We start from the raw sequence: 26,301 nt of genomic DNA on the forward strand, positions 1-26,301 counted from the left end.
GTAAGTGTTATTATTCCCTTAATAAATCATCCTTACATACAGTACTTCACTATGGAGCTATTTCTCGTTTCTTCTCTTTGAATATATGAGCGCATCCTTATTTTATCTGGAGCTTTGGAGCAGTAGACGATTCGATCTGTGTAACCTGCTGTTATATAGTCCACTTGAGAGGACTCTAAAAGATCTCTGGGCTTTATCTGACCGCAATTACGGTCAGTGAATCTGGTAAGCAGATTGGAATACCATCACACGGGTGTTTTCTCTTGGTGGAAGATTAAGAATCTTGTTTGTTTTTACCATTGGACTCTTTTTTCACTGATTTATATTTGCTATTCCATCACTTATATTCAATCCTTGATTGGTGAAGGATCAGTACATTCACCTTTTCACCTTTGGATATTTTTATGAACTTTTTTATCACATTATCAATTTGTTTTGTTCATTTTGTCACCGATTATTATTTTTCATAATTTATTTTGTCTATTCATAACTTATTTCATTTACATCAGCGCTGTACCTTCTTTTTGGTTGTATGTTTTTTGCTTTGGGTATTTAGAGCAATAGGTACTAGCTGCTTTTGTCACTTATTATTATCACAATTTTTCATCACGCATTAGCGCAGTGTTTTCCTCTGGTTTTTCCTTAGGATTTTTTACATTTAGTCTTGATACAGCGTTAAGGCTCGGTTCACATATGAGCCACATGCAGCTCACAGCAGGGTCCGGTGCATCCTGGTCCACTGTTTCAGGTCCGATTTCAGCCCGAATTTTGGGCTTAAAATGGACCAAAAGACGCACCGGACTGGCTGTGGTGCTATATGAACCGTTCCATTGAAAGCCAGTCAAGATCTCTTGCTTCTGCAAATTGGATGCAGGGAACCTGCATCCAATTCGCAATGGTACGAACCCAGCTTTACACCGATTTGATCACTCGGCCACAATCTTTTGCCCATAGAACGTAGATTCAAATAGACTTCCTGCAAGTCAAGCTTGGCCCCATCACACCCATCTTGTGGACCTCCTATTGGTTAGTGAAACATCTAGCACACAAAAATGAGTATTGGAAGGGATGGACCCAAGCAAATCCTGGAGTCAAAATGTACACACCTTGTCACAGGTATACTGTGGCCAATGTGTTCTATAGTTGCTGCCCATGACACGACTATATAAGAGCAAACAAGTTTAGACTTTGATACAAGACTTTACAATCATGGTTTTTATTTCTTCCATTAGCCATCTATAAAAGTCAAAGGATGGGATAAGGAACATTTTTCCAGAGTCTGGTTTTCATCTTCTTCAGTCAGGTCATCTGCACAAAACATGCACCTGGAAAAGAACATGCAGCATGAACCAGAAGTGTCGTTTTAAAGAAGATACAAGGTATATTTGCATTTTTTTAATTAGAAATGAAGCTTTTAAAGCATAAACACACCAGATTTCAGAGTCTAGGCCAGGGGTCTCCAAACTTTCTAAACAAAGGCCCAGTTTATGGTCCTTCAGACTTTACAGGGGCCGAACTGTGGCCAGTTGGGGGGGGTGGAGATATTCCTGGCAACAGTGGGAGGAATAGTGCCCCATCCTTGGTGCCAGTGGGAGGAATAGTGCCCCATTATTTGCATCAGTGAGCAGAATTGCTTGCATCAGTGGGAGGATTGGTGCCCCAAGGGCGAGATAAAGGCAAACAAAGAGCCACATCCTCCCCTGGTGGCAGTTAAGACCACTGGTCTAGGCCAACATCTATGGCACTTAAGTCATATGTAAAAAAAAGTGAAGTTGCTTTTTTGCTACTTCACCCCCCTTTTTTTTATGTTTTGCAGGCCAATTCAGCATAAAGTCAAAATATTGATCAACAGATCAGCAAAAGAAACTGTCCCATCTCCCCTGGATAAGGTACAATTTACTACCATAGCCAAAACAAAGTCTTAGTGAAATTTAAAGGGGTTGTAAAGGTACAATTTTTTCCCCCTAAATAGCTTCCTTTACCTTAGTGCAGTCCTCCTTCACTTACCGCATCCTTTGATTTTGCCTTTAAAATGTCCTTATTTCTTCTGAGAAATCCTCACTTCCTGTTCTGTCTGACTCCACACAGTAATGCGAGGCTTTCTTCCTGGTGTGGAGTGTTGTGCTCGCCCCCTCCCTTGAACTACAGGAGAGTCAGAACACCAACACGCAGCTCCTTTATCTTTAACGTAGAGAGCATCCTGTAGTCCAAGGGTAAATCCACACCAGGGTAAATCCACACCAGGGTAAAAGCCTTGTATTACTGTGTGGAGTCACAGACAGAAGAACAGGAAGTGAGGATTTCTCAGAAGAAATAAGGACATTTTAAAAGCAAAAATCAAAGGATGAGGCAAGTGAAGGAGGACTGCACTAAGGTAAAGGAAGGATTTAGGGAAAAAAAAAAAAAAAATTGTACCTTTACAACCTCTTTAAGGCAAACTCTTCTGTGTTCTTAGAACGCCACCTTTAGAGCTACTGTATAAACAGATCACAAAGCTAAATTACTTAGAAGCCAGAAATCCATCCTCTAATTAAAAAATAGTCCCTCTTAGCTGCCAATTTTTATAGACCCATGTCAGCAGCCAACTTATTTACAGAATGCTGTTGGCTTCCAACAGTTTTAAAAAAGTTGCGCTTTTAGTTATACTTTAGTTGAAGTTTTGGAAAGAGTTGAGAACGATTAGGAACTCCTTATTCCAAAAAGGCATTAAATTCTTTATTTCCCTCAAAATTCTACAAGCAATACTTGTGAAACAAGTTTTGAAATTTTTGCAAATTTAATAAAAAAAGTTTTTAAAAAAATCCCACGTACATACATATTCACAGCCTTTGTCGTGACACTCAAAATGAGCTCAGGTGCATCCTGTTTTCACTGGTCATCCTCAAGATGTTTCCACAACTTGATTGAGTCCCCCTGTGGTAAATTCAGTTGACTGACATGATTTGGAAAGGAACATACCTGCCTATATAAGGTCCCCAGTTAACAGTGCATGTCAGAGCACAAATCAAGCCATGAAGTCCAAGAATTTGTCTGTAGACCTCAGACAGGATTGTATCAAGGCACAGATCTGGGAGAATGGTACATTTCTGCAGCATTGAAGGTCCCAATGAGCACAGTGGTCTCCATCATCCGTAAATGGAAGTTTGGAACCACCAGGACTCTTCCTGGAGTGGGCCACCCATCCAAACGGAGTGATCGGGGGGGGGGGGGGGGTCACTGACAGACCTCCAGCATTTCTCTGGAGAGAGAACCTTCCAGTAGAAGGATCTCTACAGCACTCCACCAATCATGCCTGTATGGTAGAGTGGCCAGACGGAAGCCAACACACACACACACACCAGCTTGGAGTTTGCCAAAAAAGTCATCTAAAGGACTGACCATGAAAAACAAAATTCTCTGGTCTGATGAGAACCAAGATTGGACACTTTGGCCTGAATGGTAAGCATCATGTTTTGAGAAAACCAGGTACTGTCCATCACCTAGCCAATACCATTGGTACAGTGAAGCATGGTGGTGGCAGCATCACGCTGTGGGGATGTTTTTCAGCAGCAGGAACTGGGAGACTAGTCAGGATCAAGGGGACTTTGAATGCAGAAATGTACAGAGACATCTCTGATGAAAACCTGCTCCAGAGCTCAGGTTGGGGGAAAAGGTTCATCTTCCAACAGAACAACCATAAGCACACAACCAAGATAACAGAAGGAGTGGCTATGGGACAACTCTGAATGTCCCAGCCAGAGCCCAGACTTCAACCCGATTGAACATCTCTGGAGAGAGCTGAATATAGCTGTGCACCAACGCTCCCCATCCAATCTGATGGAGCTTGAGAGGTCATGCAAAAAAATGGGAGCAACTGCCCAAAAATAGGTGTTTCAAACTTGTAGTATCATACGCAAAAGGACTTGAGGCTGTAATCGGTGCTTCACCAAAAGTATTGAGCAAAGGCAGTGAATACTTCTGTACATGGGATTTTTATTTATTTTTTATAAATTTGCAAAGATTTCAAACAAACTTCTTTCACCTCGTCATTATGGGGTATTGTTTGTAGAATTTTGAGGAAAATTAATTTAATGGATTTTGGAATAAGGCTCCAACATGCTGTGACAGAAGTCATTGTGGGTGGGGGGCTTGTGGAGCCCAGCTTACCTTGGAGAGCACTGGAAGCTCCTAGTCCAGCTCCCATGGTCCCCCCATGTGCAAGTAACCCTGTGTCCATTTAGGGCACAGGGTAACAGAACTCCAGTTGGGTCTGCCTAACCCAACTCACAGTACAACCACACAGACTCAGAATTCCCTTTCGACACTGTTGTCCTGGATTCTGTGTGTGGTTTGTGCTAAAGTGAAGGGGATCTTTTCACTTGGGACATTAATGATTGAGCAATATCCTTCACTTTTAAGACTGCTAGGCTCTTATAAGAGTATTTCAAAGAATGGGGGTAGAGAGGGGGTGCTCCAACAGCTCTCCCTGCTGATAAGACCGTTTACTAATGAAGTTTACTCCGCCCTAAATCCAGGGGGGGGGGTGTCCAAGTTGTACATCTGTTGTAATATGGGCTTTAATAAAGAGTCTGTTTTTACTGTACACTATAGGACAGTTGGTGACTGGGTGGGTTAAAGGGTCTTGAATAGTGCTGGTTCTAGACAAAGGAAGCATTTACGATGGACATAGTCCTGTTGAGGACAAGGGATCGTCACACATGCAGAAAAAGTGAAGTGCTGTGAATACTTTCTGGATGCTCGGTATTTAATTTTTTTTTCCCCCACAAAGAGCTCTTGATGGCATTTGATCACAACTACATTTATGCTCTTAAAAATAAATAGAATATGTATGTGTACACACGCACACACGTTTAATTTTTTTTATATCACACACAAAATTCCTTCATAAAATTTAGGCCAATATGTATTCTACTACATGTTTTTGGTAAAAAGAATTCCAATGGGTGTATATATTGGTTTTCGCAAGAGGTTATAGCATCTACGAACTATAGGGTATAGTTATGAATTATTTTTATACTGTAATGGCAGCAATAAAAAGGGACTTCTAGATATTGTGGCCAACAATAAGACACTGACACTTTGCAGGAACCATTAGTGATCAGTGCTAAAAATATGCACAGTCACTGTACTAATGACACTGGCCTGGAAGGAATTAAGTATTTAGGGCAAGCAGTGTATACAGTATGTGCTGCTTTCACAGAATCCATCCCTTCCCCTATCAGAACGGTGATCTGTTTTTACCATGTAAACAAGGCAAAATGGGGAGCAGCCTGATGATCGGCGGGTGCCAAAAAACAGTTTCCCGCACCCGCAGATCGCCTTCTGCTGTTAAGATTCACAGCAGACGTGGCACGCCGGCGGTGCGCACCCCGTGCAGGTGGAAATGCAGAATCACGCACAGCTGCTGCCCTGTAGCAGGAAACTGGTATACAGCGGCAAAGAGATGTGAGAAATTGTATACGATACATACATCGCCCCACTTGGTCCATATTGCACAACGACAGCCGAGGCACCTAGTTTGGGATGTAGGAAGTAGAGTGCCATTTTATGCCAAATGAATTCCACCTTCTGGATGGGCTTGACATCTAACTCCACATCAATGAAAGAAGAGTACGTTGAACCAGAACGAAGGAGTCCACTGCAAACAAAGCAAAGAGTTACTTACCAGTCATCCTTTTAAAAAAGGAAAAACGTGTTAATTTGAAGTGCATTTCCTGAGAACACTTAAACATGAAAAACCTTAGTGTTCAAATTTGAAAATCCATTGACAATTATGGATTCATTTTTACTTGGAGTTGGTCAGAGTTGCCCATTACAAAGACAGGGCCAGCTTTATAGTACTGGAAAGCCATTTTACTGCTGTATTGTGTCAGATTCAAGTCAGTGAGACACATCCAGTAGATTGGCATCTACAAATACTACATTGTCTTTTTTGCAAGCCTGGGGGTACAGTAAATCCATTAGAGGACTGGAAGGGCCATTGCCTAAACCCCCAGAAGTGGTGATGCTTAGTAAGCAGAGTAGATCATTGGCTTATGCATTCTATAGAGAAGAAACACAATATTTCACTATTATTTTGGATTTGAAACTTGCTACCATTGCAATTTGGAAACATCGGAATCTCCGAAAAATGTTGTATGAATTTTGATCTGTAACAAAATTGAACATGTCTGCAAATCAGGACTTAAATTGCATTCAAGTCTATCAATACTTTAAGCCATGCTAGGCCAAGGATTCTGACAAATCTTTAAATATGTCTCATACCAGCAACAGATATATAAAGACACAATCCTACCTATAAATTTCATACCGACTGGAACATATTTTCTTTCCACAGAGAGACACTGAAAGAGACCCCAAAACAAACTCTGACCCAGCAATTGTGATGGATACGTGGTACCTCCAGCCTAGAAATAAGAAATTCTCCAGTTAGGCAAATGGCATTATGGATGGTAAACCCCCCCCCTCTACAGCACCCTGCAAGGGGACACTTCTAAGATACGAAAGGTAGATATTTTAGCCTTCAGGAATTTCCAAATTGACATTTTATTTTCAGCTTAAAGTGGAATTCCACCCTTATCCACGGTGGGTCTTCCGCATCCTCGTGTTGTCTTCTGGTGAATGGGGCGCAATCCCAGAGAGCAGCCACCCATTCACAAATCGGCGTGATACTCGCACATGCGTAGTAGGAAATGGACAGTGAAGCCGCAAGGCTTCACTGCCCGTTTCCCTTAGCGAGGATGGTGGCGCGGAACCTGCAATGATCGAGGGATCGGCATCTTGGGGGCCATCATCGCAGGCGCCTAAGTCAGGTAAGTGTCCTTAGGGAGAGCGAGATCCCATAAAATTTGAGTTTGTCAACTTCATACTTCGGCCTGCTGGTGTAGAATCCTTAGACAGGGAAACGCGTCAGTGGAGCAAACGGGTCTGACATCATCACATATCGGCCAGCTGGTGCAAACCGTGGCGGTTTTGAAATATCGTTTCTGTTTGTATGGACGTCGGTATACAATGAAGCTAGTGCAATAAACATTTTTACAAGGAAATACTGCACCATGAGGTTTCTTCTTCTCGTCTCCTTCCTTGGTAATTGACCGTGGGCTCGTGAGAAATAGTTAAAGGTTGTGTGGAAAGTACACCTACCTGTTAAATGGTTTTGCCTTAACTGGAGGAGCGCCGAGCTGCACGCTGGATCGGGAGTCATACCAGCAGTGTTGAACTCTGGAACCAACGGTCTATCTTTCTACGAGGTGCCAGGGGAGGAACATCCAAGGGCAGATTCACCCAATATTGTCTGGTAAGCGGCCACTTTATCAGCATATCGGATGATATTGTATGAAGTTAACCAACTCAAATTTTATGGTTTCATGCTACATGGGATCTCTTGCACTTCTGTGTTTATACATATGGACTAGAATAATTCACTGTTTTTACAGTTTAATGGACTCATGTGTTAATCACCACAATAGTATTTTGGTCATTATGATTTGCAGTGCTTTTTTCATTTAATTTTGTTAATGCAACAGAATCATATTTTTTGTGTTTAGCAACATAGTTTGATACACTTTTTAGATTGTGCAATTGGGCTTTCTTTTCCAAGCGCACCCTTGAGCCTTCATTCCTGAGCCAAGGGCAGATGGAGTCCAGGAAGTAAAATGCTATATGAATCACCTGCCCTTACTTAAGTGTCTGCATCTGAAGAGTGTGTTTTTCACAGAGAATTCTTAAACATAACGCATGGAGACATAGATGGATGTTAATAATTAGCATTTTCAGCTTGTGGTACTCAGATACAGACTAGTTCTGCTTATAAAAAAAAAAAAAGTCCTTCAAATTACTTGGAAGAATTTAACCACTTCAGATTAGTTTTAAAGGGGTTATAAAGGTTAGTTTTTTTATTTTCTAAATAGGTTCCTTTAAGCTACTGCATTGTTGGTTCACTTACATTTTCCTTTGATTTCCCTTCTAAATGTTTTTTCTTTGTCTGAATTTCTTACTTCCTGTTTCTCAGTAAGCTTTCCACCATCATCCAAGTGGTGGTTAGTCAGCCAGAACAGCTTACAGAGGAGAAACAGTGAGAAATTCAGACAAAGAAAAAACATTTAGAAGGGAAATCTAAGGAAAAGGCAAGTGAACCAACAATGCACTAGCTTAAAGGGACCTATTTAGAAAATAAAAAAAACCTTTACAACCCCCTTTAAAAGCGGGGGTTCACCCGAAAAACAAAATTTTTAACATTAGATTGAGGCTAATTACGGGAAGCAGAATCGGGTGTTTTTTTTTAAATCAATGCAGTACTTACCGTTTTAGAGATAGATGTTCTCTGCCGCTTCCGGGTATGGTCTGTGGGACTGGGCGTTCCTATTTGATTGACAGCCTTCCGGCCATCGCATACATCGCGTCACGAGTTGCCGAAAGTAGCCGAACGTCGGTGCGCAGGCGCCGTATAGAGCCGCACCGACGTTCGGCTTCTTTTGGCAACTCGTGACGCGCTGTATGCGACATTCGGAAGGCTGTCAATCAAATAGGAACGCCCAGTCCCGTAGACCATACCCGGAAGCGGCAGAGAACATCTCTAAAACGGTAAGTACTGCATTGATTTAAAAAAAAAAAAAAAAAAAAAAAAAAAAAAAAGCCTGATTGTGCTTCCCGTAATTAGCCTCAATCTAATGTTAAAAAAAAAAAAAAAAAAATTGGGTGAACCCCCGCTTTAAGTTGGGAGGACAAGGAACTAAGCATCACCACATTTTTGGTAAACGCACACAATGCCCAGATTTGCACCACATAAGATAGCATGTTCTTATTGGCGTTAAAAGGCTTGGGTAAAACCAGTCAAGGAAGTGCATACGTAGAAAGTTGTTGGTGTCTCCAGTGACAAGGTAGAAGGTCCATCTCATAGTTGGATCTTGGGTGTAGCCATCAGCATAATAACCCATGATGGCACAGCTTTTGTTGCTGCAGGGGAACCCAGCACCCTGTAAAGAGGAAGAGGTACAAATACGATTACAAGTTTAATATGCACCCACCCTTCAGGCAAAGACAAGCCATTTTCGTCGGATAGATTGCATGGATCATAATTGTGCGTCTTTGACAATCTTTAAAGTGACACTAAACCTACACAATAAAATGGTGCATTACATGCTGTTCATAACTTGGTTTGAGAGCGTTTTGATTTGCCGACTTGGTTTGCGGGGGTTGACTTGCAAGACTAGCAGAATTCAAGCTAAATAGGCCTACAGTACCTTATTTGACCTGAGGTAAGGGGCGCAGAAGCTCAGCAGAGCTGAAAATAGGCCTGCATTCCCTTATTTTACCTGAGGTACGGCGTCGCAGGAAACAAGCCAGTGTCCTTGGGCCTTTTCGCCCATTTTCGGTGCTCTGGCGCCCCCCCCCACCTCTGGCCCCATTTGATATTGCATCCCATTAACCCAGCCCCGGACCAATATGCTGTCTAAAGACCCAAGGTGTTTTTACAGTTCGGGACTGCGTCGCTTTAACAGACAATTGCACGGTCGTGCGACGTGGCTCCCAAACAAAATTGGCGTCCTTTTTTCCCCACAAATAGAGCTTTCTTTTGGTGGTATTTGATCACCTCGGTGGTTTTTATTTTTTGCGCTATAAACAAAAATAGAGCGACAATTTTGAAAAAAATGCAATACTTTTTGCTATAATAAATATCCCCCAAAAACATATATAAAAACATTTTTTTCCTCAGTTTAGGTCGATACGTATTCTTGTACCTATTTTTGGTAAACAAAATTGCAATAAGCGTTTATCGATTTTTGCGCAAACCAAATAGGGGATAGTTTTATTGCATTTTTATTAATTATTTTTTTTTTACTACTAATGGCGGCGATCAGCGATTTTTTTCGTGACTGCGACATTATGGCAGACACTTGACAATTTTGACACATTTTTGGGACCTTTGTCATTTTCACAGCAAAAAATGCATTTAAATTGCATTCTTTATTGTGAAAATGACAGTTGCAGTTTGGGAGTTAACCACAGGTGGCGCTGTAGGATTTAGTGTACACTTAGTGTGTGTTTACAACTGTAGGGGGGTGTGGCTGTAGGAATGACTTCATCGATCAAGTCTCCCCTATAAAGGGGATCACTCGATCGATGCAGCGCCATAGTGAAGCACGGGGAAGCCGTGTTTACATACGGCTCTCCCCGTTCTTCAGCTCCGGGGAGCGATCGTGACGGAGCGGCTATAAACAAATAGCCGCGCCGTCGTCCCGGATCGCTCCCCGAGGGAACCCGACCGCCGCGTGTAGCGGGGGGGGGGTCCTGATCGGACCCCCGACCCATGTCTAGGCAGGCACGTACAGGTACGTTGATGTGCCTGTCCGTGCCATTCTGCCGACATATCTACATGCGGCGGTCGGGAAGTGGTTAAAGTCAATGCGGAATTATTTTCGTTTCCCCTTGACTTCAATGGGAAAACTCACTTTGATATGCGAGTACTTTGGATTAAGAGTATACTCCTGGGACGGATTATGCTCGTAATCCGAGGTTCAACTATTACACTTTTTTAAATGGCGAAAAACGACAATAAACGTCACGCTGAAAAACGCGGGGTACCACATTTAGCATCTGAAACGTGGAAATCTTCGTCTGAACTCATTTGCTTTCAAAAAAGTTCTGTTAAAACGCAACTGCCCAAAACCGGCAATAAACGAGAGAGTTTACAGTCATAGGATGACATTGAATGAGTTCAGGGGCAGTAGTGTCCAACTGCCTCTGAACATCAGTTTAGCAGCAGTGTACATGGGGCCTTCGTGTAAGTGCGGTAGTTTTAACTCAAAAAATGAAGTGCTTTATACAATTTCACACTATGGAGGCACACATTTCCATAACATAGGCAAGACTAATCCCGTAACATAGGATCATCTTAAAAGGAAAAAAAAAAAGTCACCCAACAATAGATCTATAACAGTGGAGGTTTCAACCAAGAGGGCCCCTGGTGGAGAGAAACCATAGGAGGATTTATGCCGAGACATTTTTTGAAATATGCAACATCTTCTGAATATGTACAGTAATATGAATGCACACACTTACTGCAAGAACTGTTTATGATAATTTGCATATATTATAGTTGCTGAAATTGTTTATAAACCACACATCCTGCATTCATGCAATAGGACATACATACTTGTTATGACAATTATGACAATTAGTAATTTTTTTACCCTTTTATTTTAACCACTTCAATACTGGCCACTTCCACCCCCTTCCTGCCCAGGCCAATTTTCAGCTTTCAGTGCTGTCACACTTTGAATGTCATGCAACACTGTACCCAAACATATAGTGTGGGGCATGGACTTGGGGCCCCCTGAGCCATGATTGGCTAAAGGCACCGTGAATTTAGCCAATCATGGCTCACAACAGATTGCACTGTGATTTGCCAAATCATGCAGGTCAGGTGCATGCTTTGGCCATTTGGCAGCCATGATTGCGCAGTGCATTATTGGGGTGCTCGAATTTCCCTCAAACGCCCCATATGTTCTGTGAACATCGGGACCATCCCTACCAATGACGCGGCACTAATAGGCAGCACTGATGGTGCTACATTGATAATCAGGGCACCAATGATCAGCCCTCCTTCTGCTGCGAGGAGATGTTGCTTTACCTTTTTACTTTATTTTTTCATGGTCCCTCAATTTTTATTTTTTTTTATTTTTTTATTATGCCCATTAAAAAGGAATTTAAGAAGGCATGTCAGATGTCGCTCCAGTCCTCCAAGAGCATAGGGTCAAGTGGGGGCCATCTTGCCCTCACTCGACTTTCTGCCCATTGCTTTTGAGAAGCAGATAGTTTCACCACTTCCTGGAGCCATGTGTAAAAGGGGAAACTAACGGTAAGGGGTGGCTGCCTATAAAAGTGATCCCATGGCGAATCCGCTGCTGGGACGACTTTAGTGGGCATCAAAATGACCGCTATATACAAAAAAAATAAAGTTATGGCAGCTAGCTAGTTATACAGTGGGGTCCAAGAGAGGTAAACAGGGAATCTTCCATGTAGTTAGCCTCTGAACATTAAAGTTGCCACATTGTATTACATCAGGTAGAGTTCAACTAGTAGAACTTTATGACTGCACGTTTATGCCTATGCTGCCCTTACCTGTTGGAAGGCACTGTATGATGTTGCTGGGTAGCCGATAAAGCCATAAGGTTGCAAAATGCTTTCCTGAAACAACTGGTGACTTCTCCGATGGTTACAAGTAACCTTGTCATCAAATTCTGGAAATAAAACAAATCCAGCAGTCAGAATGAAATCTGATGAGGTACAGACAATTTTGTATGCGCCTCTGAATTACCATCAAACATGTCATCAATGTTTCCGAATGAGAAAGAAAGTTCATCACAGCCTGGCATGCTCTGCCCTCCGTTGGGATAAAAGTCCAGATGACCAACAGGCTGAGTCATACCGAACCCTGAAAAGAGTTAGTGTTAGAAGATTTTAGCGTAGAACTTGAAGTTAATGTTTTAGTATTTACATAAGATGCACAAAATGTCTAGCTAGGAATGACATCTTCCTTCATGACCCACTTGCATGGACAGACCAGCTACATTTATAAGTTGTGGGAGGTCGCAATCCTACAAAACTGAAGAATCGCCAAGATGGGACTTTCTAGAGCACGTAAAAATTCATAGCATAAGTCAGAATGTACACATTGCCCAAATAGAGGGAATGAATGATACAGCTCTTAGCACTATAAAACAGAAATCTGTCCATGTCACAAGATAGGACAAATGTTGCACCAAATTTGCAGGGAGGAAAGACATAGAACAGATAAACAGCAATTTTTATTTACCAAAATGCAGCAAAGACCAGCCATTAGTGTGGATCACATCAACAAAAACAGCATCTGTGGGGTTGAGTCGGACTTCGGGTGGTGTATCTTGGAAATACGGCCCAGCGGGATCCAGACCTACAATATATCAGAGCAGACTTTGTGAAACTCATAACACTTAAAAAGCCCCAGTAAAGCCCCTAGTAAGAAACTACAAGTCCCAGGATGCTTTGCTGACTGTCATGGACCTTGGGATGCTAAAGTGTTTCTACTTGACATCTGTTACACAGGAGAGGGTGGCTGATAAATCATAATTCATGTATTACATGAGATGGGACATATTACAAGTGGTTTATTTTGTCCTGACTAGGTCAATAGGACAATGACCCTTCAATGCTTAGCTCAGGCAATTGAAATGCTAAGTAGTTCGGATCCCGGAACCTTGGATGACTGGACCATCAGACGTTGCAATCGGCAATCTGATCCAATAGAAGAGGAGTGTCGGGAGAGCAGAACCGAGCGAGCAAGGGTCTCATCACACTGACCACATAAGGGAATGGTACCAATAGCCAACTGTTAAGGAATAGGTTCTACTGGGTTAGAAAAAAATCGGAGGAACTGAAATATTTATTTTATTAACAGCCCACACAGTTTGACAGTCTTGACCTTACCAGATGGCTGAGGTAAAAATCAAATACATTTTTAAATTTCTGCGATTGGTCTGAGAACGCAAGTTAATATTCAAATACTGGCCAAGGACCAGCACAAAAGCCAGTTCCCATGGAGACACTGGGTTAGAGGGTGTCTGGTACTGATCGAAAAAACTCCATAATTCATTAATGGTCTCCACCTCATGGCGCACACTTTTAGTAACCTGGACACAGGATGCAACTTGGACAATATGCAATATGTAGGACAGTAGTTCAGTGGGGTTGGGGTCAGGGCTCTGTGTAGTCTTCCACAAACTTGTTAAACCATGTCTTATTGAGCTGGCTATACACAGGGACACAATCATGCTGAATCAGAAAAAAAGCCCTTTCCCAAACCATTACTACATGGCTGCAAGTGCACAATTGTCGAATAAATCTTTTTAGCCATATATTAGGCTTTAATACAAGTTAATAGTATAAAAAATTACCTACGTGTTTAGATGACTGTAAATAAAGTTAGATTGGGCCCATGATGGGTAAAAGCCTTCCAAAATTCTTCATAACCCATCAAGGTCTCAGATTGTGGAATATTTCCACCTAGTAGTATGATGAAACAGACACCAGAGGGCACAATCTAAGTGCAACATAAGCAATGGGGCACTACACCTGTAGGAGCCACAGGAATTGCTACCCAGGTCTCCCCAACTTCTGCCCCCACAGCCAGGCACACAACAGGCTCAAACCACTCATGTTTGTGGTTTTTATATTTGGAGAACTTTTAAATAGGGATGAGAGAAGTTGTGGCATACTTCAAAAGATAAATATGTACAAATGAGGACCGTTTTCCTTTAGGACAAGCTATGAAGTGAGGCCTTGTACAACAGTAGACTTCAGCTTAAGTAGAAGTAGAGCCATTAGAGGAAAGCATCTTTGTCCTGACATCTTCCTACTAAGCTCTTCAGGGCACCAGCTGGTGTCCCCTGCAATAGGCCCACAGCTGACTAACAAGGCACCAGAAGAATAGCTAGAGCACAAGGTCCCCAAGATCTTTCAATGTCTGTACCCACATGGTCCAAGGACAGATAGAGCCTCCTTCCAGCGAGACCAATATATGGCAGACCGCTCCCCTCATTCAGCTTCTCCCAATCACCTGGGTCCCAGCATCTTCCTTCAGGTCTCCCACCTGAGGCCTCCTCATGGCAGACACCCCCCCCCCCTCAGGGTGGACTCCAACTCTGGGACAAGACCCAGAGCTCCGTGTGCTCCCAGAATATACACACACACACACACACACACACACACACACACACACAGAGTCTCCCAGCCTGCCACTTTAGGATAGGCTGGGGCTGTTTTCATGCTACCATCTGCACAGCTCCACACCTTCTCAAGTTACCTGGATACAAAGCGAGCCAACAGACTGGCAGCAGAGCACCCAGATTAGACCTTAAAACAATCACAGCTCACTGGAGTACAGTGAACCAAACTATGCTTTTACAGACAAATTATGATAGCCACACTGCCTATAGTGTGGGAACTAAATCAAACATGCCAACACTTATCCAACTCTAGCATGTACCTGGGAGGGGGCTACATCAAAAATCAGACAAAATGGCAATTCACAAGGAAACTGGCAGAAGCATATGCAATGCAAGATATACCAAGCTGACATGGCTGTCAGCACCAAGAACCAGTGCACCACTTACCACCACCAGAAGTTGGGTCAGCCGGTATCTATAGAAGCACATGATAGCTTTGGAAGCTCTGGAGATGTCACATGTTGGGGTGGACAGAGGGGCTCGACAAGAAGCCAGCAGCTTTTCAATTCATTGCCACACTACTTTGGCTATGCCATCATCTCCTTCCATATACACTGGCTGACCTGGCGCCCAGTGGCAATAGTCTGACAGTAACAAGCAGCTCACTGGGCCTTGAGAAGACAACAGTGTCAGCTTGGAGTTCTTACATTACATGCATTTCTGCCTGTTTCCTTATGAGTTGCCATTGGTCTGATTTTATAAGCAGCGTGCAAGTTGCACTTAAACTGTCCTCTGGCATTATGCAGATAATGTCCCCAATGTGGTTAGTAATAAATTTGTCTTTTCATACCAGACAGTACCTTGTCACGGCCATCTGTAGTATTGATGCAAGTCCCAAACTCGCATCACTGTGCTTAACGCTTGTTGAAAGGAAATCACTTACAGCAATAGAAACTTGACTAAACTGGTGCTTGCTTTTCTTCTCCACCCAAAATACAAATGTAGTGGCTGGAATATACCATATAAAGTTTACTCTAGAAGCAGGAGATTGAGTGCCACCTTCCAGAACTTCAAAAGTTAGTAGACCTTTACTGTACAAAAAAGCAATATGGCCAGAACCACTGCTCTTCACACATTTTCAGACACTGCAGTATGATCATGGGCACAGGGTGTGCCAGGGCACACCCTAATCCCCCTGTGTGGCACAGATTTCTGCTGTTAAACCCCTGATATTTCAGCAAAGCCCCCTAACTGCTCCTAAAACATTTGTAAAAAGAAAAGAAAAATTATAAAATAAATGCAAATAAAAAAAAAAACTGACACCATCCATTGCCCTACTGACACTCGTGTGCGAGCTTTGATGTGCACACCCTAATGCAATAGACTGCAAACCTATGAGTATGATTGTGGCATTTTTTGACCAGACCTCCGTAAACTTACCAGAGATTCTTGCTATTCCAGGCCGCCTTTTACCAGCTTCCCCAACAACATGAGCCCCCAGACTATGACCAATGAGATAAATGTCAGAAAGGGAGTAGTCTGCATCCTGAAAGGCAAAGACATTGACCATCAACCCGGCTTCCTTCTGTAATACCTTCTGCTTGTCAACACTAACTTTTTCCTGGGTTCTCTTGCTTTTGGACCCCCCCCCCCCCCCCCCCCCCCCAACTAAACATTTAGGTCATATTCTTTGTTGAATTTACTGTTCTTTATCCATGGTGGATAACCCCCCCCCAAAAAAAACGGTTTACGCAAGCAGCGACTGATTACTTCTATGTATAGAATATTCAGTCATGATCACCGTACAGCAGTAAACTACACGTCATCTAGAAAGTTATTGACTGCTGCAATCAGCCAGAAGAGGCAGGTATTCAGCTATTGCTTATTACAGGTTAATGAGTGACTAATTAGGGAAGTCAGGATCACATGACTGACCAGGTCCATTAACCTTTAAGAAAAGGCACTGTATGCCCCACTCCAATAAAACATTTTTATAATCACCTTTTTTTCTTTATCACAAATCTCAACATAAACATACCAACACAATTACCCTCTTTAAATCATACAACATAGTATCCCCCCTCCCCTGGACACAATTATTTTCCTTCTCAAAAAAAAAAAAATAAATAAAAAAAACCCTCATTAAGAAAAGGCGCTTATAAGCCCCTTATTATATTGCAATATTATGTAATATCCAGTGCACCATTAAAAATTAAGAAGACTGCTTACTAGCGCCTTACTGTGTGGATTTATTACTCCCATGTGTGATTTTCCGTAAACCCCAAATAAAAGAAAAAGCAGAAAAAAAGGGGGGGGGTAAGGTGTAAAAGGGAGGCGGTGGCACTCACCATGACATACATATGTACCCGCCAAATACCAAAGTCCAACCCCCCTCCACCCCACCTAATCTATTCCTATCTCAGGGGAGTGATATATCCATCCTGCCCATGTATCTTTGAATTTATTCTGTTGGTCCTTAACTATATGTATCCATCTCTCTGCCTCCAGAATCCTCTCCACCTCCATCGTCCAATCCATTATAGTAGGACATCTTGATGGTTTCCAATATCTAGGTATTAATGCCTTTGCTGCATTTAGCAGATGTGGAGTGACACTTCTTTTATAGAACTTTGTAGACAACAGCATCCCGTGGAAAAGAAAATGTAGTGGAGGGAACTCTATAGGTCTGAGTGTCATTCTTTTAATCCAGGGGGCCATCTCCTCCCAAAATGTTTTAATCTTGGGGCAGTACCACCATAGATTTAGGAACGACCCCCTCTGTTTACATCCCCTCCAGCAGTTGACATCTGCCGTTGGATATATCTGAACCAATTTTGTCGGTGTACGATACCACCTAGCTAAAAACTTATAGGACATCTCTTGTATGCTAGAGCTTATTGAGGAGTGATGCGTTTCCATCAACCAATTTATATCTGGATAGCTTCTCTTTCAACCTACTCATTACCCAGAGATTAGTTTTCATTAAAAAGTGTTGGAAACTTGGAAGGGCAGCCCATCATAATGTTACAATACTAGCCCTTTCACACTGAGGCGGTAGCGGTAAAGCGCAGCCAGTTTTAGCAGTGCTTTGGCACCATCATTTGGGCAGTAGCAGGGCGCTTTAACCCCCTAGAAGGGTTTAAAAGCCTCCGTGTAGCACTGCTGCCAAATCACTTTGCAGGTGCTTCGACAGCGCTGCCCATGCATTTCAATAGGCAGGGTGGTTTGGGAGCGCTGTATACACCGCCCCAAATATGCTGCTTACAGTGTGCACTTGGGCTTTCACACTGGGGCTGCAGGGGAGGCATTTTTCAGGCACCATTTTTAGCACCAAAATGCCTGAAAGGCACCCCAGTGTGAAAGGGGGTCCTGTAGATAGAATGACTACACATTTAAAAAACTGGTAATACCCACCAAGAGAGAGTCGATGAAGAAAGCCAGTTCAGCCCCAACCACACGGACATTATTAGCAGCCTGGGGATACAGAGCATGAGCACCATAATTCCAGTTCACGCTGAAACAATTCACGTCCGACACCTGGAGCAATGACTAAGAAACCAGCATTATTACAAATATGCCATACCTCTGGAGGGACCCAGAATACTGGGCCCATTTGAGACCTACCTTACACATTGCCACAATCCAGGGCTCATAGCCATTATCTAGGTATCCATGGATGATAAAGCAAGACTTCTTACTGGGACTGAAGGTTGAAGACGACAAATTCCTGACAGTCACAATCTGAAGTAAGAAACAGGTCTTAAACTCATGGACACACACACACACACACACACACACACACACACACACACACACGATAAAATGAGCCTTGTCCATCAAGGCTTCTCAGATTTTAGCTTGGCTTAGAGCAAGTTTCTACACTTTACTAGGGAAGGCACCTCTTTTTTTAAACCTGTCAAACTTTCCTCCTCTGTGCAAGGGTTTGCACAGAGTAATCCTTTTCTGGGGTCCCTCAGTGGCGCTCCCTCACACATCGAGTGCCCCCCCCCCCCCCCAGGGAAGCGCTTCACTGGGGACACCCATGTAGGCATGTATGCTGCTGCATCCATAAATACACCCATGTATGCTGCTGCATCCATAAATCAGCCCTGCCCCCTGAAGCTTTTTTTGTATCAATATGTTTTGAGTTTTATAGGGAACAAGGATAGGCATCACAATAAAACATACATAACATGGTACACAGTGCAAACATATGGCTCAAGGATGAAAGCCAACATCCACTGAGGTTACGAGAGTGGCAAGCATTTACAATACATATATTAACGTCTTCATTAAAGTTATCCAAGTTATACAGGGCATGATAGTTTGTTAACCCAGATGCATCATGAGTTCAAGAAAATGGCAATAAACGGCTTTAAATATGCAATGGAGGTGTTCAAAGGTGTAGTTGGCATTGACCATGGTCACTACTTCTGAATTATTAGGAGATAGGGTAGTTTTCCATTTGAGGATAGAGGGTCTGGCTGCTTCAAGAATGGGTGACCACAGGTTGGTATGAGGGAGGGTAGCGGTCAATACCAATGTTAAAGCAGGGCCAAGGCAGATTGTGGTTTAATTAGGATACCTGTACAAGTAGCGAGTAGGTGGAAAACACGGGTCCAGAAGTTGGAGAGATTAGGACATTTCCATAAAACATGTATGAGATTCCCAACTTGTTCACACTCGCCAGCACAGAGGGGACATGGAGGGAGAGAATTTAGCTAACCTAAATGATTTGTAGAACCATCTGTTGGCAAGTTTGATTGTTACCGATTGGTAGCTGGTGCAGTGTGATGCTTTAGCAATGGAACTAAATGCAGCACACCACTGTTGGTGAGAAAGAATGATGTTTCAAGGTCCCGTTCCCACTTTAACATGGGGTTGGTTTTGCTAAAGGTGCTTTTGCCCTGCAGGGTGTTGTAAAGGGAAATCTCTTTAGTTTTATGCATAGGGTGGGTGTAGAAGTCATCGGGAGTATGGTTTTTGGCGATGAATTGAGTAAGTCTTATACAGGTGAAGCCATGTTCTGCTGGATTGTGATATATTTTGATGAACTCATTCAAGGAATAGGGGGTGTTGCCTGCGTAGAGGGCATTGGCCTCTTGAATGCCATATTTAGGGGTTTAACCAATAGCGAAGGAACCATGGCCTCAAATATTTGAAGACAAGTGTAGACGTTTTGGAGCATGACATGGTAGTTTGTGTCTCGAAGCCAGTAGTGACGCTTGCATTGGCATGGTCAGGGCATGTTTTAAGGAAGCCTTGTACAGCACCTTGTCAGCCCTTGCCACCAGCCATGATCCACCTGCACTGCTTAGAGAAGGAGAGACCCAGTGACTAGAAAAAAAAAAAAAATTGGTTTTGGATTCAGCTGTAAAGTTATTTGGTTTTGCCATATTCATGTTAGCATGATTTGTTTTTGGAATTAAATCTTTTTTTTGTATATTTGTAGTTTGAAATGGATTTGAAATTCAAGTTTGGACAGACAGCTACAGTATATTCTTTATTCTATTTGAAATTCAAAATCAGAATATCAGGAGATGGCTATATTCCATTTTCTACTCTATAAAGCAGTAGAAATCCTATTTCAATTTTATACCTTACTGTATTTATTGTAATTTAAATGTGGATAATTTGCTTTGTTGTAACTCAGATTTTGTTGAAATGTTTGTGAAATTCGGGTACATCCGCGTTTCCGAAAATTTCCTCGGAATTTTGATTCATAACAGACCAAATTACACAGGTCTACCAGTAACCCATTCAATAATAAAAAAAAAAAATTGTAATTAGATTGCTGATTAAGAGGGTAGAAGGCACAAGGAGAGGCAGGTTAAACTTCAGCTTTAAGACAGTAATCTATAGATTCAAAGGTAAACATACCTTAAACGCGTCTTGAACTCTAGAGAAGAGCAGAAACTGAGTACCAATCACCTCCGGGGGCCACGGCAAGCAACTAAAAGGCCTTTCCAAAGTATCAGAATATGGGGGGCCATCTGTGAAACATCCCAGCTTCCTATAGCAGATTTCCTTCGCTGGGAACATATACACGTTAAGTATTTGCACAGTCTATGCCATCACACATCATATCTGAACACAATCTGTACCGAGAAAGCCACTGAGGAACCATCAGCCTTTTGCACAGGAAAGTTCCCAGCCTTCTGTTTTAAACATGTTTTAAGAGTTTTTTTTGGAGGACTGACAAAAGTTTAGTTCTCGTTTATGACTAGTTTAATGTTAAGACTTATTTTTCACCTCTTAAAACTCACTTCTCAGCAGCACTTCAAGTGCTTCCATCATGTGACGGCACCTCAAACCGTTACATGATTGGGAGCCCATTACCAGCTTCCACAGCTCTTAATTGAAGCTTCCAACAGCTGGGTCAGTGGGCTGGGAGTGCATAGTGAGCGCATTCTCAGCACACAGACCGGCATGGACATGTGTGGTGGCCGATGAACCACTTCTGTAGGATTTTACCCACTCACGACCAGGCCATTTAGCATGGCTACTTAAACTGGTAATTGTAAACACCCATGGGATCCGATTCTGGTGTGGACCAAAAAGGTCCTGTGCGAGTTTAGCCCGAATGCAATGCGATTTCAGCCTGTATGGCTGAAATCACGTTGCACGGACATCGCATGTGATTTGCACTGCAACTCACATGTGATTTTGCACCACGCAGCAGTGTGAACCGGCCCTTAATCCGGAAACAGGCAGCTACCTACCAGTAGGTCTTTGCCTATACGGGGTGCCTGTCCACAGTACATTTCAGGCGGAAGGTCCGCAGGTAGTGAGATTAACAAAGTGACAGCTCCCTGATGCTTCATTCTATTTGTTAACAAAGTGTCTGGGATTCCATTGATCTACACCAGACCTTTATCCTAGAGGAGTGTCATCTGGTATAGGATTATAGATAACCAAACACTAGAACTGGCAAAGGGTACCCAACCTCCAATTCATACCAGGACTGGTATGATTTTTAGGAGTGATCCCACACAAAACAGTCCCCAAATTCTATACCAGACCCTCTGAATTTTAAGGAGGAACCCCAGAAGAAAAAGTGGGGTCCCCCTCAGAAATGCATACCAGACCATTAACAGAGCATGTAGTTTGTCAGTCCAGGAAGAAACCATACTCAGCCATGTGCCCCTATAATGGGGAATTACCTTGATGAAACAAGGGCCTGTTCACCCACAACCCTGGCCAGCTGTTTGGGTCTGCGGGCATCAAAATTTGAAATTCCCCTTTAATAGGGGGCTCCCAGATGCCACCCCCTCAATGTGAATGAGTAAGGGGTAACCATAGTACCCTATGCAGTCATCAAAAATGTAAACAAAAAATAATAAAGAACACACACACACACACACACACACACACACACACACACACACACACACACACACACTATTGAGTGTGTTTGATATTCTATACTGCAGGGAAATCTCCCCATTGTGGGAGGAGCAGAGATTACTATAAGGAAATTTGCATTAGTAACATTTGAAATGGTCTCATACAGTAACACACCTGTTGCAGTGGCTGCGATGGAGAGCACCAGTAATAGCTTGTCAATCATCTGCAAAATTTAAGAAAACATTAGTAATCTACCAAGACTGTATACCAGCACATGTACTTAAAGGATCACTAAAGGTATTTTTTTTTTTTTTAAATAACAAACATGTTATACTTACCTCCACTGTGCAGCTCGTTTTGCACAGAGTGACCCCAAACCTGGTTTTCTGGGGTCCCTCAGAGGCTCTCCCTGCAAGGACTCAACACCTTAATGCGACTGAGCTCGCATGGTGTTGAGTGCTTGCGGGCGTGCTCCCGTGATAGAGCCGGCGGCCATAGCCGCTCACTGTATCACTCTGCCCCGCCCACCGAATCATTGGATGTGATTTGACAACAGCGCAAGCCAATGGCTGCGCTGCTTTCAATCAACCAATGAATGACCCGGGAAGACGGCCCAGAAGATTGCGCGTTCACGGAGTGGGACTTTCGAAGGGTCAGGTAAGTAAAGGGGGGCCGCCAATACATAAATGTTTTTTCACCTTAATGCATAGAAAACTTTTACAACCTTTTTAAGGTCCATGCAAATCAGTATTAAAAAAAAAGGTATACAGTAATATTTTATGGCACTAGAACTGAATATGTTATCCAAGTAAAAACCAAGAAGTTTATCTCCAGCATATACCGCAGTGCTTTACAAAGAACACTGAATCAGTCATATCAGTCTCTTATGCCCCATGTATACAGTCGCTGCTAAACGTACATTCAGAGGCAGTTGGACACTTTTTTCAACTGCCCCTGAACTCATTCAATGTTATCCTATGTGACCATGTACACAGTCTCGTTTATTGCTGTTTAGGCAGTTTCTTCGAAAGCAAAAAAATGGGTTCAGACGCAGAAGCTTTCCACATTTTAGACGCCAAACGTTCATTCATAGGCAAAAAAAAAAAAAAAAACACACACACACACACACACACACCACTTCTAAACGCAAACGCAGTAAAACGGAAGTTTTATAGTGGGTTACTATCTGTCAAGTTTAATAATTTAAGAGCAGTTGTAAAAACATCCCGTGTACATGGAACCTTACATTAAAGTGATTGTAGAGCTTTAAAAAACAAAAAACAAGTCATACTTACCTTCATTGTGCAGCTCCTTTTGCACAGTGTGGCCCCGATCCTTGACTTCTTGGGTCCCTCAGCAGCTCCTCCCCGCATCCGATAACCCCCTAGGAGAAGGGGGTTCCCTTGCGGCCGTGCTCTCCGGAGCACAGCATTTGCATCCATAGACCCGAATGCCAGACTCGGCACTGCCCCTACATCTTTGTATTTGATGGATTGGCTCCCACTGCTGTCAATCAGGAGCCCCCTGTTTAAAGTTTTAAACAGGGGGGGGGGGGGTTCTTTCACCTTAATGCATTTAAAGGTTAACACAAGGGTTTACAACCCCTTTAAGGTTCCTTTCACACTAGCAGTAGTGTTTACTGCTCCCCCTCCCCCGAAAAGTGATCCATGATTTATCACTTTTCAGAAGAAAGTTAAAGGCATTCAGGAAGGGATGATTAATAAAAAAAAAAAAAAAAAAAGAGAACATCTGCTTTAAAAACTTTAACAAGGGTGCTCAAAAGCTTGCCTAAACCTCTGCAAACATCTTTGTTAAAGCTTGCTGCACCCCCCCCCCCCTTTAACTGCAGCGGCAGGCGTTATCCCGTTTGTCATCAAGTGAATAGGGCCACTCTGCGAGGGCCCCATGACATACTAGTGCTGGAATTAAGTGGTTAAAGCAGGCAATACAACACCTGAAGAGCAACCTGAACACAAATCACGCTTCGGAGATCAAGCACAAGTTCCATTGGTCACCTCTCACCTAAAAAGTGGAAAGCAATACTCCATCACTGGAAGGAACCATAAAGTACCCCACATACACAGCTGGAAGATGAACCATGGTGGGAAGGAAGGCCAACTACAAAGATCTGCAACACTGTGCATTGCAGAAATGCCCTGGTTACATGTATTCATGCATTGTGGTGCCATTGATTTAGAATCCCAACATGCTAAGGCTAGGGATAAGCTCAGGCGTGTTCGGATCATACCCGCCAGGAAGCCGTCACTGCACAGCTCCAATCATAGGCAGCATGTGCAGCTGTGGGCAGGGAAATGCCTCATGATTGGTGGTGTGCAGTGATGGCTTCCTGGTGAGTACAATCCAAACTAAGGTAATGCAGCTCTAATATACACCATGTCTGAAGGCACATTCACATTTCCCCATTCCTGTGCATTGCATTAATGCATGCAGACAGTGTCACACCAAACATGCATTGTGTTATGGCAGCCCATTCACTTTACACTAATGCATGGGAATGGGCCCAAAAGTACACATGCAGCAGTTTCCCCACTATAAAGGAACATGCCATTTTGCTGCAATTATGTTGCCTGCAAAGGAACACGATTTTCCATCCACAGCAATACAATTCCAGCTGTACAGGTGACATTTTTGTGGACAAGAAAATGTAAACAGCACGAGTTATTAAATACCAACTATGAGGACTGTGCCCAATGGAGACTAGCATTGCACATCATGGCTCTGCATCCTGTCCATTACATACAGATTCACATTGTATGTGGGACCACCATGTACAACCTCATAGACATCCACAAGCAGCAAAACCACCAGTCAGACCCGGCAGTGCAAACCTTACCTTGGTAACCCTCAAAACTAACAATTATCTCCTCATTCTCCAAGCAGTTATATATAAATGCTCTCCACTGGGTGGAACCGAGCTCAATGAGAGCCAGAATTGGCCACAGGTGTGAAGGTTTTCATCCATACAGCCCAGACACTATGGGGTTAATTTACAAAAACTGGGGAGTGCAAAATCTGGAGCGGCTCTACATAGAAACCAATCAGCTTCCAGGTTTTTGGTCAAAGTTTAATTGAACAAGCAGAAGTAGAAGCTGATTGACTGTTGTGTACAGCTGCACCAGATTTTGCACTCTCTGGTTCAGGCTGGGTTCACACTACTACACTACTTTCATCCTACTTTGCTCTGTGTTCAATGTTTCCCTATGAGAGCGTCTTGTAGCGTCCTACACAAGTTGGTCCGACTTTGAAAATGCTCCCTGTACTACTTTTGGTCCTACATTGATCCTACTTCAGGCCCATTGAATATCATTGAAGTCGGACCAAAGTAGTATCCTGTTCATGAAAGTAGGATGGATGTAGGACCAATGTAGGATAAATGTAGGACCAATGTAGCAGAGCAAAGTAGGATGAAAGTAGTGTAGTAGTGTGAACCCAGCCTTAGGGCTCTTTCACACGGAGCGGATCCGTATTGATCCGCTCCGTTAGCCCGTTTGGCTCAGCAGGGATTCCTCCGTTGATCCCCGCTGAGCTGTCGGCGGACAGGGCGGTCCCCGCACACAGTGCAGAGACCGCCCTGTCTCTCCTCCGCTCTCCCCTATGGGGAATCGGATGAATACGGACCGTCTGTCCGTATTCATCCGATCCGTTCCGCCAGACGGAAGAAAAATAGGGTTTTCTTCCGTCTGAAAAAGCGGAACTTTGCGGACGCGGCCCCCATCCACATCGACACAATTTGACGTGTCAAATCTTATTCCAAATCGCAGCCTACTGCCGGGAGTGGCACTGTCCTGATCGGTACGACTTTGCCGACACCGTTTTCAAAAAGTAGTTCCTGCACTACTTTTGGCGACTTCAGGGGTGATTTCAATAGGCATCTGTGCATGAACCCACACAGATGTCTTTCAAATCGGCCCTGAACTCACACTGAAATGTGGGTTTGAAATCGTGCGAGTTCAGCTAAACTGATTTCAAACCCGCGTTCAGTGTGAATAGGGATGAGCTTGATGTTCGAATCGAATGTAAGTGTAGCGCCCCCTTGCTCTCAGTATGGGCACTACGCTAAAGTTAGTGGGGAATGGGAGAGTTACTTTGCTCCTATTCACAATTTATTTAAATTGGGACTTCTGTCATTCCAGAAATGTCCACTGCGTCAGTCTGTGTTCCAGGGATGCGGTACCATCACTAGCCAGCAGTTGGCACCAGAGGGGTTCTGGCAGAGCAAGTTTTCCCC

At 43.2% G+C, this 26,301-nt stretch overlaps 1 protein-coding gene across 1 annotated transcript; it reads right to left on the minus strand.

Moving 5' to 3' along the window:
• Positions 1 to 1,192: 1,192 nt before the first annotated feature.
• On the minus strand, positions 1,193 to 24,958 carry LOC120946807 (pancreatic lipase-related protein 2-like). Its single transcript, XM_040361525.1, has 13 exons — positions 24,907 to 24,958; positions 22,227 to 22,275; positions 20,586 to 20,737; positions 18,330 to 18,446; positions 18,120 to 18,254; positions 16,146 to 16,251; positions 12,818 to 12,934; positions 12,320 to 12,436; positions 12,124 to 12,242; positions 8,849 to 8,975; positions 6,296 to 6,407; positions 5,471 to 5,638; positions 1,193 to 1,325 (listed from the first exon to the last, which is right to left on the minus strand). The coding sequence occupies exons 2-13, from the start codon at positions 22,273 to 22,275 to the stop codon at positions 1,229 to 1,231; spliced, it is 1,416 nt and encodes a 471-aa protein (XP_040217459.1). The 5' UTR covers positions 24,907 to 24,958; the 3' UTR covers positions 1,193 to 1,228.
• Positions 24,959 to 26,301: the final 1,343 nt, after the last annotated feature.

Source organism: Rana temporaria, chromosome 8 (genome assembly GCF_905171775.1).
Source record: "Rana temporaria chromosome 8, aRanTem1.1, whole genome shotgun sequence".
Lineage (NCBI taxonomy): Eukaryota > Metazoa > Chordata > Amphibia > Anura > Ranidae > Rana > Rana temporaria.